We start from the raw sequence: 16,688 nt of genomic DNA, 5'->3' as shown, positions 1-16,688 counted from the left end.
CAACCCCCAGTTTGAAAACCACTGCGCTAAGGCATTTCAGTCACAGTGAGCTACAGTGCGCACTGGGGCCCTTTTTGGGGGTGGTCAGTGGCTGGTTTTTCTGCATCTTGGAGGTGGCCGCCCCAGCCTGATCTCAGGCCCGCACCCCGCTGGAGCTGGGCTGAGCACAGGCAGGGCCCTGGAGCACGAGCTCCGGGCAGCTAGACTCCCACAGCTCCGTTCCCGCCCCGCGCAGGCGCCCTCTGATCCTCTCCTCGCTCTTCCCCACTCGCGCTTTCTCCAAGCCCCGAGACGAGGGGGCGGGGCTTGCGAGTGACACCAATGGCAGCCAATGGGAGGAGCCTCGTAGACGCGCAGCAGGGCCCGGTTTCTGTTTCCGGTGGCAAGAGGCGGGGGTTCGGCCTGTCTGCGCGAGCGGGGGTGACTGTGGTACGTGGGCTCGGGCGGGGGGGGCGGTGAGAGGGAGCAGGGCGGTTGGGGGCAGCGAACAGCCGGGCCGGATTAGCCTTTGCGGGCCCGGCGCCGAGCATGGTGTGGGGAGGTCGCTCCCCAGAGCAAGGGGCCAGCCAGGGGCATTGGGGCGTAGCACGGTGGGGCCGGCCCCGCTCCACCCAGCCCAGTGCAGGGGCTCTGTACAAACCGGCAGTTGCCAGACAGACGCACACTGGCCCACCCAGCCCTGTGCTGCCAGCGTGTCCCTTCCGCTCGGGGGTGGGCCCGTGCGGTGCCACACAGCCCCGACTCCCTATGCCCAGCGTCCCCCAGAGCTGCTATGCTCAGACCCCGCTCCCCCCCAAACCCTCCGCCACAAATGCATAGGGGCCTGCACGCCACCAGCACCTGCCGCACAGCCGCACCACTGCTGCCCAATGCACTGCCCCACAGCCCACCGCCACAACTACACAGCACCCCACCACGTGTCAGCATCCACCCACGACTCCCTACACCCAAGAACTCTCCCCACTGGACCCGCAGCGCCCCGCCCCCCCCCCCCAGAGGAACCACTCCCTCATACCCTGGGTACACTCACCGGCCCTGCTGGAAGGTGACAGCATCTCCCAGGCTGAGCTGGAAGCATGTCCAGGGCCGGTCCAGTGCCAGGTGGGGAATCACTCTAGCCTCTCTGGAGTGGCACAATTAGGCCACGGTCTGCCCTAGCCCTAACCAGACTCCCTCCAGGACTCACTTGCCTGGAAATAGGATGACCATACATCCCCTTTTGTCTGGGACAGTTTCCTTTTTAAGCCCAGTCCTGGCCATCCTGACTTTTTTGACAAATATCCGATATCCTAACCGATCCGTTCTGTTGTCTGTTAACAGCAACCACTACCTAATGCCGCTACACAAGTACCCTCCGCGGATCTGGGAAGCTCTGAAACTGAAACAGGGCATCTATGCCCGTCTGCCTGCTCATTATCTCAAATCACTACAGGATAATACACAGCCCACCCCAGTTCACTGGAAACCCCTTGGGGTGAAATATAAATTAAATCCCAAAACAGGCCAACGAGAGCGAGTGCAGGATGTTCCTATCCCAGTCTACTACCCACCAAAGTCTCAGCAAGGGCTCTGGGGAGGAGAAGGCTGGATTTCTGGCTTTCGGTATGCTGGCAATGACAAAGTGAGTGAGTATGAAGTGCGTAGGTGCGTTCCCATCTTATGGCTTCATTTGTCTGCTGAGTGACTGGACCAATGCTAGGAACAGGAAGCAAGTATGTACTGAGTGGCTGCCACCACCATACTCACTAGCACCAAAATCAGAAGGGAGAGAAAATCCTCCCCCCATTCAGTAGCAGGGAGCTTGGGTGGCTGTTGCTGTAACTCTTACTCTTTTTTCTTCACCAATAGTATCCGGGCTTCCAAGTTAGGGTTTATTGTCCCTCTTTCTCCCACCTGCTCTGAAGAGAGCATCATATGAACTGTAGTCTACTATACTTTCATTTGTTAATCTTGAGAAATAATTCCTGTTTATGCAGTGTTGTAATGGGCCGAGACCCAACCACTTGCGCAAGAGGAGCTGCTGTAGCCTTAATGTTGCCAAGGCTGCAGAGCTACAATACAGTAAGAGGAGAAGAGTGGTAGAAAGCAAAGTCATAGCTAAAGTCAGGCCCTGTGAGGAGTGATAAATTTAGCCCCAAGTGGTTTAGAAAGGGGCCCATGCCTCCTGAAAGTCATTGCTTTTTACCTGGTGTTCTGCAGATAATTTTATGATAAGAAGCAGAGTTGGGGAGGGGCATGCCAGGGTCAATTCTGGCCATGAAGTTTGGAGGTGTATTCCGAAGTGCTTAAGTAATGACCTTCCTGGTAACTAATAAACTTAATGTAAGTCACTTTTTTTCTCCTTTTGTGAGGGCATGGATCTTGTCTCCTATTTACATAGAGAGTTCTTGCCTTCAATGTATTTATTCAAGATGTGCTTTATGTAAAACCATATTTTCAGACCCCTAGACTGTCCTATAACTTGCAGGCCTGTTCCTGTGGGATTTGACTGTGTTTAGCATAGATAAGAGACCTTGAGCACCAGCCTCTTAAGCTTAATCAGGAATAGAGTTAAACTTGTTCCGTCTAAAAATGTTATTTTCAGCTTGGCACCCTTCACTAGTTTATAATATAAGACCAGATACTAGTCCAGGGGTCGGCAACCTTTCAGAAGTGGTTTGCCAAGTCTTCATTTATTCACTCTAATTTAAGGTTTCACATGCCAGTGATACATTTTAATGTTTTTAGAAGGTCTCTTTCTATAAGTCTATAATATAGAACTAAACTATTGTTGTATATAAAGTAAATAAGGTTTTTAAAATGTTTAAGAGGCTTCATTTAAAATTAAATTAAAATGCAGAGTCGTCCCCCCCCCCCCCCCCAGGACCGGTGGCCAGGACCCTGGCAGTGTGAGTGCCACTGAAAATCAGCTTGTGTGCCACAGGTTGCCTACCCCTATACTAGTCTAAGTTGTTTCATTAAGGGTGATGCTTAAAGTATGTGTTTATGGTCTGTAAAAATGATACCTCATTACTTCACAGAACCTGCTACCTGTGCATATTTAGTCTTATCTGTTGACTTCACAAATCCAAACAAGTTCCTACTCCTGTTGGTACTGCAGTGCCAGTACAGCTCTGGAAGAGAACTGGTGCCTACTCTTGTTTAGATGTATGGCAGTTCTCCAAAAAGGGTCATATTTTTAAGTGTAATGTATCCACCCTACACACACCCACGTTATATATTATGTGAAAATTTATTTAAGATGAGGTATAATGTGGGGGTATGTCAGCCTGTAAGTAAGGTGAAACAGTGGTACCCAAAATGAGTATAACTTTTTTCACAGTTCCAGAAACACTGCAACATGACTGACCACGGTTTTTCTGTTTGAATTAATTTCAGTCCCTTAATGTCATGCTTATTGGTCAAAGCTAACAAATGACAACGTATTAAAAGATTTTTATTGGTATTGCATGGGCAATTTTTCCTCCTAGAAATGATGCTGTTTAGCATGTGGCAAAAATGGCAAATATAAACATATACTAACATGAAATGTTTTCACATTACATGTTTTGTATGTCAAAGTATATCACGTGATTATAATAATTTTCTATATTTTCAATTGAAATTTGCTAATCTGATCAGTTTCACACTGAAGGTTGCACACCACTAGCATTAGATTACATGCCCATAGTTTGTGCTTCATAGTGGGTAGATATAAATGTATGTTAATTCCTAATATGGTTCTGCATTTGCGAGCTTTTATACATACAATGTAGCATCTAGTCTGCCTGCTAGATTTCAATTTGTACTTGCCTATGCAACTCCCCATTGAAGTATTTTATAAACTATTGTTTTAATTCAGTGACATTTATGCACAGGTCAGTGTTAGTGTTAGAGATGACAGCTTCATATTATGAATATCCAAAGGCTATGAGAGAAAGAAGTTGCCTAACAAGAAGTAGTGAAGGCAAAGTCCACAATCAAGTCCTTGCCTCTGCACTGAAGAAGGAAGAAGAGCATGTTACAACTCTTAACCATGTCAGCAACAATAAGACAAACACATTTTACCCTACCTAGCTTCCAGAAATGCTTATCAACATCTGCTGAGCTGCATGTCACATCAGATCAGGGGTCCCCAACATCCCTAAATGTGTCCGCGTCCTGGCCAGCGGTCGAGCGGCGTCATCGAGAGTCGTCGTTTCGGCAGGTGCTCGACCGCCGCCACAGTCCTTCGTCTGGCGCCTGTCAGACAAAAAGATTGGGGACCACTGCATCAGATGTACAAGAGTCTCTACTGAAAATAGCAGATGTTGGGGAAGAACAAATGGAGAGATTTGAGAGAGATGCATGATTGCGCTGCAATTTATTATACGTACACAGTTGTGCTTATGCTGTCAAACATGAGAATAGACTCTTAAAATCCACAGCAGGCTTCTGTGAGGCCTACATATGCCTTTGCTCCCAACAGTAATGATGTTGACTAGAAATGTCAGCAGTGCTATTGCATTTCAATGATACCTGTACGATGAAATCTGTTGTTAGACTTTGTTTAACCTTTTAGATCAGTGGTTCTTAACCTTTTTTCATTTGTGGCCCCTAAAAAAATATTTAAAATGGAGATTAGAACCCCTCTGGAAGTCTTAGAAATAATCTGTGGACCCCCAGGGGAATGTGAACCACAGAGTGAGAATCACTGCTCTAGATTATAATTTCAAAGCATCAAAACAACAAAGAAATCCAATTTTATGTCTTGAATTGATTCATAGAGTCAAACTAACAGAAACAAATGCAAATATTTCAAAGTGGTCATTTTACCATGTTGATGGTGACATCACTATTTCTGTGGTAATGACATCAATTCACAGCTTCACATGAGACCTCATCTTAAAGTAGACGTAATAAGCTTTCAAATGATATATGGGGGGCATATGTGTGTATAGAGAAAGTATACTAAGTTGACCAAATTGGTGGTGTTTGCTGCCCACATATTTGTGCAGCGTATTCAGAATTGTTGACTGAAGTTCAGTGTTAGGTTCTAGTGCTGGTGATGTGCAAATCAGAAAGAGCCCAGCTTAACTATCAGATCCCAGGGTAAGTGTGCAGGAGTGGCAGGTAGAACAAATATAATTTTACTTATCAGCTGGGCAGACTTGCTCTGGAATGACTGAGACCCAATACCCACAGACTTCTCCAGCAAACCCTTCATTCAGTTTTCAATAAATCATACCTAGATTTAATTTCTGACCCAGCATGATTTTATTCTGTAGTTCCTGAAAGGCTCTAAGGGCCAGACCTTCCAGGGTATCAGGTGTCCATCTCCCATTGAAATCAGGTGGTAGTTGAGTACCTAAATACCTTTTGAGAATCTAGAGCAACTTCTTGACACAGGAGTAAATGCACTGCACAGCAGAGCCGACAATAATTAGCATTATGTTTGTCTAAGCTAGGTGTGTGAAACCAAGGCTTCCACCGACAGCAACAGTGTGTCTACTTTCCTATGGTGTAATTAGGCTTCCTGCCTCAGGGCTAGTCTTTGGAGGTGCTGGGATGCCAAATAAGGCACTTTTTTGCATTTTGTAAGAGTTTGTCTATGTCGTTCCAAGTAATCCCTTGGTATGTCCTAGGATGACCCAATGTTCTGGGTCTTGGAGCGGCATTGTAATGTCTCCAGCCTTGGATCAGGGCAAACCTGAGCTGAATGAAACCTGACAAACACCAGCAAGGAGAAGTTGATGTGGGGGAGCAGGAGGAAGTCATTGGGTAGGGGGAACACCCCAACTTAACTCAATTATGGGTCACAGTAGCTTCTCAGGAGATTAATTTGCATAAAATGAAGTAGATTGCAATGGCTGTGAGAAGTACTTCCCAGCATGCATTGTAGCCTGTCTGCCCAGATTGCATGCTGGGTTTTGCTGTCCCCACATCCTGTATCTGTGGGTGGGCCCTATTTGTCCATTCCTGCCTTAGGGGCTCTGTGACAAAACATAGGCTCTCTGCTGTCATGTCCGGTGTTTGTAGGTGCGATTGTATAGTCTCTTCTGAGTAATGTGGCCATTAACAGAGGGATGATTTATTCTTTGGGAATCTTGTTTATCCCTATTAGCTCTCAAAAAGACTGAAGAAGACTTGGAAGCCACAGCTTTTTGAGCGGGAGTTATATAGTGAGATCCTTGACAAGAAATTGACCATTACAGTCACCATGAGAACCCTGGACCTGATCGACGCAGCCTATGGATTGGATTTCTACATCCTCAAGGCAAGGCGCATGTGTTTCTGCTTTGCTGAGTTATGTGGGAGGGTAGGCCCCTGAACTTTTCCCAATGATGTCCACTTCAGCAGCTTGGCAGTTACCACAGTGCTGCACCCAAATATATAAGTGGAGCTGGTTGGAAGCACCCTAACCTTAATATGGCAGTGCAGCCCTAAAGGTCCCAGCCTGCACTGCTTCATCTTGATTTTGGCATTAAATGCTAGGGTGGCTGTGACTGTATTCTAGACCTCTGTGACTCAGGGGCTACACTCTGACCACACCTCAGAGTGAGTTAAGTTCAGTGTAGATGCAAGAAGTCATTTCCAGCCTCAGGTGCTGTGCCTTGTCTGTCCTCAAGCTTTTCTAGTGAGAGCTTCAACAACCTCCATGGGCAGATTATTCCACCAGCTAGTCATGCAGCTGTTTGCAGCATTTTCTTAGTGCCTAGTTTAAATTGCTTTCTGATTGTTACTATGCTGCCTATAAAATAGTAGGCAGTACTGAGGAGTAGCCACCAATAGGTGGGGAAAGGAGGACTGACTGTTTCACTGATGTTGCAGAAAAGTAATTTACAGTCTTCTGAATCCATCCATCAACATCAATCATCAAACTTTATTCCTTCAGACTCCAAAGGTTGATCTGTGTTCCAAGCTAGGGATGGATTTGAAACGAACAATGCTGCTACGGCTCGCTCAGAGGGACCCTAGCCTCCATCCAAATGATCCAGCAAAGAGAGAGGCTATCTATAACAAGTATCAGGTGGGTAGTTCACCTGTTTATTATCAGATCTGTACAATGAACCTTCTCTGTCCCTCCGAACTGGTCATGTTTGCTAGGCAGTGGGGTGATGAATCGTTCAAGAGTCTATTCTCAGGGTTAAAACTGGAGGGTAGAGTTCATTTCCCCTCCTCTCGCCCAATTCTGTTATTTGGCCAGTTGTCATTTTACATGGGCTGTTTGCTGAGTGCACCTTTGATCAGTCAGAAGGCGAAAGGCTCATGTTTTTGGTGTTAGCCAGAAAGGCCTTGAAATGATCACTGGGCATCTGCCAACACTATGTTGACAGAGGGGCCATCTGAGCTGCTGCTGCAGTGAAGCTTTATCTGTGTGTGTGGAATACTGCTGATTAACATTTAATGCAGCTCACGCATTAATGCAGGTGTTACCAAAATGTCGGGTCTGCCTAGCTGAGAGTCAGCAACAGCCTGACAGGGATAAGGAAAGATGCTTTATTCTGCTGAAGAAAAGAGAGCCTTGCACCTTGGTACAAAGACTCTGCCTCATACAAATTTCACAAACTTTTTATACACTTTCAGACAAAGACCCTTGCCATGTTAACACTTGATTGGTAGTTGTCAAACCCGCACTCTGTTATCTGGTTAGTTTCTTCTGCTTTAAGGCAGAAGACAAAAGACAGTTTAAAAGTTCAGGGTACTGTGTATGTGAGGCTTCTGCTTCCCCCTAATGGCCAAACCATTAGTTGTTAGGAGGGTTACCAGTAACTTTCACAGTCCCCGCTTCGAGCCTGACAAGCCCAAATTGTCAGGTCTGTTACACAATCTGCGATCAAGCTGGAGGGATAGATACTGGTCCTTTGTATGGGCAGCAGAATCCCTAGTCACAGCATTACACACACACTTTGCACATTGCATCAGTACCCAAACAATACATAGGAAGAAAAGGAGGAAAATAATCCACTTTACAATTGCTCAGAAAAGGCCAGTAAACCATGACCCAAGGTCTGGGAGAAGGTCCTCAAAACTAAAGGTGTGATCAAGAGATACGGCATGAAAAACAACAGCAGCATTCTGTTTATACATAGGTCATCCTGATATCTTGTTTTTCTCACTTCTGAGAGACGCCAGTCTATCTACACATTATCTACACGAGGTCAAAACAACTTCTCACACAATTCTTTTCTGCTCGCCTCACACAATCCTCGCTTCTACAAATCTCGCGTTATTAGGGTTACAGCTAGCCTAACTCTGGCTAACAGAAACTGTCATGCATTAAGATCCCCTACAAATTCCTGTCAATTCTTTCTGTACTTCCACACAGAAAGTCTCTAGTATGTCTCCATGGCCACAGATCAGATGATACTCCTGATGTGTCTGTAAGGGTAGTGGGCCAACTTTGGTGCTCAAGATCACGCCGAATGGCCATCAGCTGATCATTCAGGAAATCCTGAATTTCTAAACATACTAGATCCCACTGCAATGCCTTCTCAGCCTCAGTGATATTCAATACAATCTCTGTCACTAACTTCTGGGTCATAGAACTAAGGGTGGAAATGACATGTAACTCACCAACTCCAGCCTCTACTTGGGTGTATTACAGGAGTAATAGTGTGATTGAGGAGATGGCAAGGGCAGTGGCAACAAGGTGCCTTTGGTACTTGTCATTTAAAATCCAATTAGGGAGAGCAATATATGCTGAAGGATTTATCCAGAACACAGAGCGCAGCCTGTAGAATAAACCCCAAAATCCAATCAATACCACATTTTCAAGCATGAGTCCCACATATTTCTTCCTGCCAGTGTATAATTCTTTGTTTCTTCACCAGAGTCAGTTCTTAATGTCCTTTCTAGTCAGGAATTCCTGGACTTTGGCAGTTTCAGTGGAGTGAGTGTTCCTTCATCTTTCCCAAAACAGTCGTGGTTCAGCATCCTACAGGGGAGAGGTTACCAGCACATAACCCTGTAATGGTTTTGATTCTTCTAGAAAAATTCAAAGGCACAGTAAGTCTATTAGTGGACAAGGGAGAGGTTACTAGCACTTTACCTTGTCCTTTTTCCCTGTTGTCCAGAAGGCACAGCAGAGCTAGAAGGAGAAACAGGCTAATCATCAGTAGGAGAATCCTCCCGAGGTGGAGGGGTCTTTTGGCAGTGAGAATCATGGGTCCAAGCAGTCAGTCTTTGGCACTTCACAACGGTGTTGGTAGTCAGCAGGACTTAATAAGGGCCTTTCCAGCATGGACCCAAAGCAGTCTTTCGTTGGTGGACCTTTACGTAGATCCATTCTCCTGGTTCCAAGGAGTAGCAGGGCTGCTAGGTTCTTTGGGTAGTGCTTCTTTACCTGTGAGAAAAGAAACCTAACACATTTCATTAGTGCCTGGCAGTGTTTTCCAGATCTCGTAGCTGCTTGGGCACATTCAAGCCCCCCCTTTCTTGGTTGTCAGCCAAGGCTTAGATGTGAGCAGTGTCCTTGAATGGGGCCAGTGTCTTATCTTTAGCCTGAGCTTGCTAGCTATTTTTTTTTTTCAGTTAGTTCATTCTGTTCTTTTTCTTTCCCCCCTTCTTGGCTTCTTTTAACCTACAAAGGAAACTTCCATTCTTCACTCATACTTCCAGTTTTCCCAACAATGAACACACAAACATTGCCATTGTATAGTACATTAGTCTTATTATTCAGTATATGCCACATATACCCTTCCAGTAAAATAACTTTATTACAGAGCTTTGGAGCAACAAGCCAGGACTAGCACACCCACTTTGAGGAGGTCACTCAGTACAACCACTGGTGTCCCATAGCTTCCCACCATCCCCAGCCCTCTGACTAGAAATCTGAGGTAGCCAGAAGAATCTCATGTAAAATATGGTGAGTGGGTTAACTTTTCATGTCCTTGCTTCCAAAGACGGTTGGTATGCAAATTTTAATAACAATTTTCAATTAAAAGATTTGGCCAATGAAGTTTCTTTTCTTACTTAAGGAAATGTATTAGACTTTAGTATATCACATTTTCCTGATTTATCCAAACACTTTGTTTCCATGTTGAATAAAACAAGTTATCTGCATTTCATTTAACCCTTCTGTTTGATTTTAAACTAGACTATCCTATAAAAATATTAAACATAAACAAAACATAATTCCTATTGTGCCAGTAAATGCATGGTACGTTGAATGCTGTTCAGCTGGCATCAGTTTTCTCTGATTATCTGAAAGACAAAAAACAGAGGTCTACCCTTTTTTGGCTTGACAGTAACAGTGGAGAGGGCAGCTCCAGAGTCCAGAAGACAAGAATAAACGGTTCCTCTTTGACATTCCTTTCTGAACACCGGGTAAAGGCCATTTATTTAGCATATAATCCAAAGGGCTATCCTTAGAGGGTTTTCTCTGAGACGTACTCATCTGTCTTCTGACACTCAAACAGAGAATTACACAGAGAGCAGAGGGAATTATGGTCTAAACCAGGATTTTCCACTTCTATTACACTGACTGCTACAGGGGATGGGACAGAAAGATCCCAATTCAACCTCAGATCTTCATCACACGCTATGGCTTCCACCCTGAGGAATTACGAACGAGAGGTTCAGTTCTGCCCACACACCTAACGCCCAAATGTATACAGCAGAAAAACAGTAACCGGTTAACCAAAACAAAACAGAACCAGAACCAGATAATGTTTCCTTATCCTATTAGGGCTCACCTTATCGGAGCACGAACCCCAGGGGCCGCGGTGAAGCGAGGAAGAGGGGCTAAACACCCCGGTGGAGCCGCTCCTAGTTCACCGCAGCCTTCTGGAGTCCAATGTCCGAGCTAGGAGGGTCCCATCTGGGGTCGCCAGAAACTGTTACTGAAATGTCGGGTCTGCCTAGCTGAGAGCCAATAACAGCCTGACAAGGATAAGGAAAGATGCTTTATTGTGCAGAAGAAAGGAGAGCCTTGCACCTTGGTACAAAGACTCTGCCTCATACAAATTTTTTATATACTTTCAGACAAAGACCTTGCCTTGTTAACACTTGATTGTTGGTTGTCAAACCCCGCACTCTGTTATCTGGTTAGTGAAAACCGGTTTGGAGAGAGTTTCTTCTGCTTTAAGGCAGAAGACAAAAGACAGTTTAAAAGTTCAGGATACTGTGTACGTGAGGCTTCTCCTTCCCCCTAATGGCCAAACCGTTAGTTGTTAGGAGGGTTACCAGTAACTTACACAGCTCACACATTTGTCGCATCTTAGGCGCATTTAACATGCGCAATTTCAGCTTTATGTGGTCGGCAAAAACAAGAAAAAAACAAAACAAAAAAAAGGAGAGAAATACCAATTTAAATACTGTTTCTGTAGTGTGGGCGATTCCGCCCACCATTACACTCAATGTAATTTTGACTATACATGATTTTCGCTTTACGCGCTGACTGCGGAACATAACCCCAGCGTAAGATGAGACAGACTGTTACCCGGTTCCCAAAGCTATTCTCATGTTCACTCTGCTGACCTAAGACACGAGCCTGGCAGTTTGTGTACAATAAGAAACAAACCTATGTTGGTTAAATGGAAAAGAAGTAAGCTGGGGTGGATAAACTTCTTTGCTGGTCACCAGAAATGGAAAGTGCACATGCAAAATGCTCAATTCTTTTGACAGTGATTCTGTTCCAATTAGCTCCCCCTAGTTGCCTGAGTCAGTCCCACAGTCCTACTGGAGCTAGTCACTAAGTTCCCCAGTAAAGATTGTACCATTAACCCCTTTCTCTTGTCATGCAGGAATTTGTGATCCCAGAAGAGGAGGCTGAGTGGGTTGGGCTGAGTTTGGAAGAAGCTGTAGAAAAGCAGCGGCTTCTAGAGAAGAAGGTGAGTTCTGAGTTATGTGGGAACACAATGTCCTCACTCTCTCTTGGGCAGCACCCACTGGCTGTGTATCCAGTTGCTTTACAAAGAGCCCATGCAATGCTCTCATTGATGCTGTGCTCTGAGGTGGGCACCTCCAAAGCACCACGTTAATCAGCACTGCTAATGTGGACATGTTTTAACAAGAAATGTTTAATGTTGGAATGATTTCCTTGGGGGTGTTTGATAAGAGTCAGTTACAACACACAGACACCCCTGACCCTATAATGGAAATGCTTTGGGTCTGCTGGCTTCTTCCTTTTTAGAAGGAATCATTCCTCTGAGCCCCTTCTAGGTCATATCCATGCTGCTTAGGATATGTAGATATGACTGCAGGTTCCAGCTCTCCCCCTGCAGCCCCTACCAACACCTCAGTTTCACTTGCTTTTCAGAAATACTAATATTATGAGGTAGAAGAGAGAGTAGCTTCCAAGCTTCCCAGCAGCCTGCAGTGTGCCCCACGCTCGCCCCCAGTACTCCCATCCGTTGGGAACCTCAGCAGTCACAGAAAGACACAGCATTGTATGGCTAGTCGTTCCTGAGCTTCATGGAGGAGGGGATTCCAGACCACCAATTCCAGGGGAGGGGGTGTCCTGTAGTAGCAGAGGAAGAAAGGACAGAGCATGGTAGGGTAGGCCGTGGAGGCCAAGGGCAATTATCAAAAGGCTTAGCAATCCTCATGTGGAATCATTGGTCTCTAGCCTTACCTGCTTGAGTGTGGATGGATCAGTACTTCTGATCTTCTGTGAACTTACTTTCTTTTTGAGACATCCTAAACAGATAAGGGACAGCTGAGGAGGAGAGGGTGTTGCCAACACTTTGGAGGATAGAACTAAAATTCAGGGGGATCTTGATAAATTGGAGAACTGAGCTATAGATGACAAAATGAAATTCAACAAAGACAAATGTAAAGTGCTACTCTTAGGGAAGAAAAACCATAAGCACAAATACAGAATGGAGGATAACTGGCCCGGCAGCACACAGCACTGCAGAGAAGGATCTGGGAGTTGTGGTGGATCACAACCGCAACATGCATCAGCAATGCAATGCTTTTGCAAAACAAGCAAATGCAATTTTAGGTTACATGAATAGAGGCATAGCCTACAAGACACGGGAGGTGATAGTACCACTCTACTGGAGTACTGCGTCCAGCTTTGGTCACTAATGTATAGAACGGATGTGGAGAAATGAAATGGTCCAGAGGAGAGCAACAAAGGATGGAATGCAAGCCATATGAACAAAGGCTGAAGGAACTGTGTGTGTTTAGTTTGGAAAAGAGGAAACTAAGGGGAGACATGATAGCAGCCTTCAGATACTTGAAAGGGTGTCCTCTCTTGCCTCAGAGGGCAGGACAAGAGATAATGGGTTCAAACTACAGCATAGCAGATTTAGATTAATCTAAGGAAAAACTTCCTAACTGTAAGAACAGCAGGACAATGGAACAGAGTTGCCTAGGGAGGTTGTGGAAGCTCCTTCACTGGAGGTTTTCAAAAGGAGACTGGAGAGTCATCTGTCTTGAATGGTTTAGACCCAACAAATCCAGCATCTTGGCAGGGGGTTAGAGTAGATGATCTTTGTGGTCCATTCTGACCCTATGGTTCCTATGATTCTATAAACTGGTGCCAGTATCAACACCTAGCAAAGCCTGCAGTGCTTTCTGGGGTCAAGGAGTTAGATTTTTTTTCCCTGCCCATGTAGTAATTGGCTGAAACCCTATAGCAGCATCACGCTGCGTGACTCCAGTGACTGCAAATGACTACTGCATTATTTATGATAAATAACTAGAGGGGTGCTCTTTGTTGCATCTGTGGGCCAAGCTGCACACCCAGTGAGAGGACAGCATGTTCCTGCAGCCTGTGATGTGTAGGCAGCAGGTGGTGAGCCAGTCATTTTTTGGCCGGGGGGGAGGAGATGTGTAGGGAGTGATGTAGATCGGTAATGGGAAGCCTTCAATAGATGCTTCTAGTCCCTGCACTCAGAGCTGCTTTGTTCTTTACCTTCCAATTACTCATTAACCTGCCTCCATCCTCTTCCCACTTGACTGTAGAAGTTCACACAGTTCCCTCACTAGAATCCTTATGCCCCTCTAGAATTTGTCTGAGAATCACTGCCTGCTCTCCCACCCACCCTCCAGGGCCCCCCTTCTTCCAGAGTCAATATTTGTGCTGTGGAGCTGATAAACATAGGGTTCTTTATAAACAGTTTCTGCTCCCTGCCCCCTCTTCTGGGTCCTTATCTTTCTTCCCATTGCCACTTCCTTCCCAGTCCCCTAGATCCCTGCTTGCTTCATTATCACCCCCATTCCCTTCCAACTATGCTGCCCCATCCGCTCCAAGTGCCTGCTTTGACCTCCACGTCTTCACTTCCCTCTGAAGTTAAGCTCACCACCAGTCACAAACTGTGCTTCCTATCTCCCACACTGATTATCAACAAGCAAAAAAAGAAATCATACAGCTTCCTTTATCGCATGCCAGTTTTCTAGCTCTCAATCAGCATCTAGGTACAGTACAGTGAGAAGTTATTTTAAACTCTGCTCACAAATACGAAAATGTGGCTGACCCTTTAGGGTTAGAGGAACGTCACCAGGTCAGTATAGGTTTGGATCTTACCCAGAATATCATGCTGCCAGCCAATCCTTTAGTGTCTAAAACTAAAGATTTATTATAAAGAAAAAGGAAAGAACAAGAAGAGAGATGTTAAATGGTAAAACAGTCACATACATACAAGGACTTTAAAGTCCATATATCAGGTCCTTAGCAGTGCTGGTGAGTTTGCTGGCTTGAAAGTTCCTCTGGAACACATCCACAACTGGATGGGTCATTCAGTCCTTTTGTTAAGAGATTCAGTTTGTAGCAAAGTTCCTCCAGAGGTAAGAAGCAGGATTGAAGATGCATCTGCCTTTTATAGTCTTTTGCCATATGGCCTGTGTTTCCTTTGTTTCAAACACAAGCTGCCCAGCACATGGCTTGGAGGCCTTAGCATTCTGTCCCTAGGCATGCCCCTGCCTATGGATTATAAGATGTATCTGCCTTCTCTCAATGGGCCAGTTGTATAGCTGATGGTCCTTAGTGGGCCATCAAGCAGGCTAGGCAGAGTTGATGCCCAAACTGTCTGGGGGTGTCACTCAGAAGCATAGCACAAGTTTTGAAATACAGACATACATCTCTATAAGCCATAATACAAAGGTGACAAACATATAAACAAGATTATCATATCTGGCAAATTATAACATTTTTCCAGATACCTTACATGTGCCGTATCTGGCACAAATCATTACAATATCGATATTCAGAAGATCCTTAAGTGTCCCCCAGATTCCACACAGCATCACAGTCACTGTGTTCCCCTTTCCTCCTAAACTATTCAGGAGCGAAGCCGTATCCTTCCGTGGGAGAGAGGGGAAGGGCTAGGGAAAACCTCCCAAGGGTGAGCTGCAGGTTAGTGACTAGAGATAAGTCTTGGTGCTGTAGTACAGATAGAGAGAGGCAGCGTGTGTAAAATGTAAGTACTAAAATGCCCATTAATGATTGTTCATGGTTTAACTAGCACAATGGCCGTTGCACACTTTAACCCTTCCCTCTCTCTGTTGCTGCTAAGGTTCAGTCTCTCATTAACCCGTTTTCTCTCTCAGGACCCTACTCCTCTTTTTAAAGTGTACGTGGAAGAGCTGGTCCAGCAGCTCACAGAGCAGTCACTCGCTGAAGCAGCAGAAGTGAAGAAATCCTAGCTAGGAACAGCCTCCTGTCACAGCCTGGAATGTGCGGCCTTCTAGGACTATTGATTTCAGCAGGCCTCCCTCTACCTCCTGAATCACTCGTGTGGCAGAGAAAGGTGGGCTGTTGAAGAGTTTGATCCAGAGTGAACATGGCTGCTACTACACTCTAGCAATAGTGGCACAAAGTGAAGCCTGAATTCAGAAAGAAAATGGCCCCGTTGGTTAGGGGAAGGACTTACCCCCATTGCTTCCCGTCATGCACCTGTTATACTGACCAAAGTGACACCATCTGCCTCTGCAAATAACTCCCTTTGAGTCTTGAACTGGGAGCTGATTCAGATGCTTTGAACTGGATTCCTGATGTACAATGAAATGTGCTTATTCAGGGCATCAATAAATATCTTTGCATCTGATAACCCTAATGCTGACTGGCTTTATTTGGTCTGTAGCACAGAATGCAAGCTTTAGGGATGAAGCAACTTAAGAGTTCAGGTTGCTTGCCCCAGCTTATATAGAAGAGCTAACTATTTAGCATCTGAGATTCTGGGTTCCAAAATAATGACCAATGCATGTATATGCCAACAGGTGGAGCCGTGTTCTCAGCCTGAGTGGACTGTGTCTGTTTGTTACTGCTACATCGAACTCTGCTTCCATTAGAGTTCAGTTCAATACGAGCTTTAGATCTTTATTTTATAAAACTCTAATTGAAATGGCTAAAACCGAACCCTAGAATAAAGCGTGAGAGCTGTTTGAAGCGTTCATGGTGGTTTGATGAAAACTCAATTGATACAGAAAGAACAAACTTTAAAAATCACCCGCTTTGTCATTATTTCATTGGATTCTCACTCTTCTCTACACTCCAACCCAAAACCATAACAGGGACCTCAGCAGGATTCAGGCAGAGCCTTGTCCCCAGTGCCAGTGCCATTGGCCTCCCCCCACCTTTTACTGGCTGTGAGGGCAAGGGAGGGGAGGGATTGGAGAGGAGTGAGCCGGGGGGGTGGGAGGGGCAGGGGAGGGGGAAGAGGCAGTGCAGGAGTGGGGCTTCAGGGAGAATGGGCCATGTGGGGGTCAGGGAAGGGGTGGAGCAGGGATTCTGGGGGAATAAAGGGACAATGTGAGGCCAGGGCCTTGGGGTGGGGCCA

The 16,688-nt window shown here is 45.6% G+C and overlaps 1 protein-coding gene across 1 annotated transcript; it reads left to right on the top strand.

The window, feature by feature from the left end:
* The first annotated feature begins 351 nt into the window (after positions 1 to 351).
* Positions 352 to 15,614, top strand: MRPL28 (mitochondrial ribosomal protein L28). Its single transcript, XM_032781582.2, has 6 exons — positions 352 to 429; positions 1,321 to 1,621; positions 6,083 to 6,235; positions 6,854 to 6,988; positions 11,706 to 11,792; positions 15,460 to 15,614. The coding sequence occupies exons 2-6, from the start codon at positions 1,334 to 1,336 to the stop codon at positions 15,553 to 15,555; spliced, it is 759 nt and encodes a 252-aa protein (XP_032637473.1). The 5' UTR covers positions 352 to 429; positions 1,321 to 1,333; the 3' UTR covers positions 15,556 to 15,614.
* Positions 15,615 to 16,688: the final 1,074 nt, after the last annotated feature.

This window comes from Chelonoidis abingdonii, chromosome 9 (genome assembly GCF_003597395.2).
Source record: "Chelonoidis abingdonii isolate Lonesome George chromosome 9, CheloAbing_2.0, whole genome shotgun sequence".
In the NCBI taxonomy this organism is placed as follows: domain Eukaryota; kingdom Metazoa; phylum Chordata; order Testudines; family Testudinidae; genus Chelonoidis; species Chelonoidis abingdonii.
The sequence above is the reverse complement of the archived record's forward strand: the minus strand, read 5'-3'. Positions and strand labels throughout refer to the sequence as shown.

Bases quoted from the DNA above. Each gene is read 5' to 3' on its own strand.
- MRPL28 (XM_032781582.2), top strand. From the start codon at position 1,334: ATGCCGCTACACAAGTACCCTCCGCGGATCTGGGAAGCTCTGAAACTG. The intron at 6,236-6,853 runs GCAAGGCGCATG...TTATTCCTTCAG, and splicing joins TGGATTTCTACATCCTCAAG to ACTCCAAAGGTTGATCTGTG. The intron at 6,989-11,705 runs GTGGGTAGTTCA...CTTGTCATGCAG, and splicing joins CTATCTATAACAAGTATCAG to GAATTTGTGATCCCAGAAGA.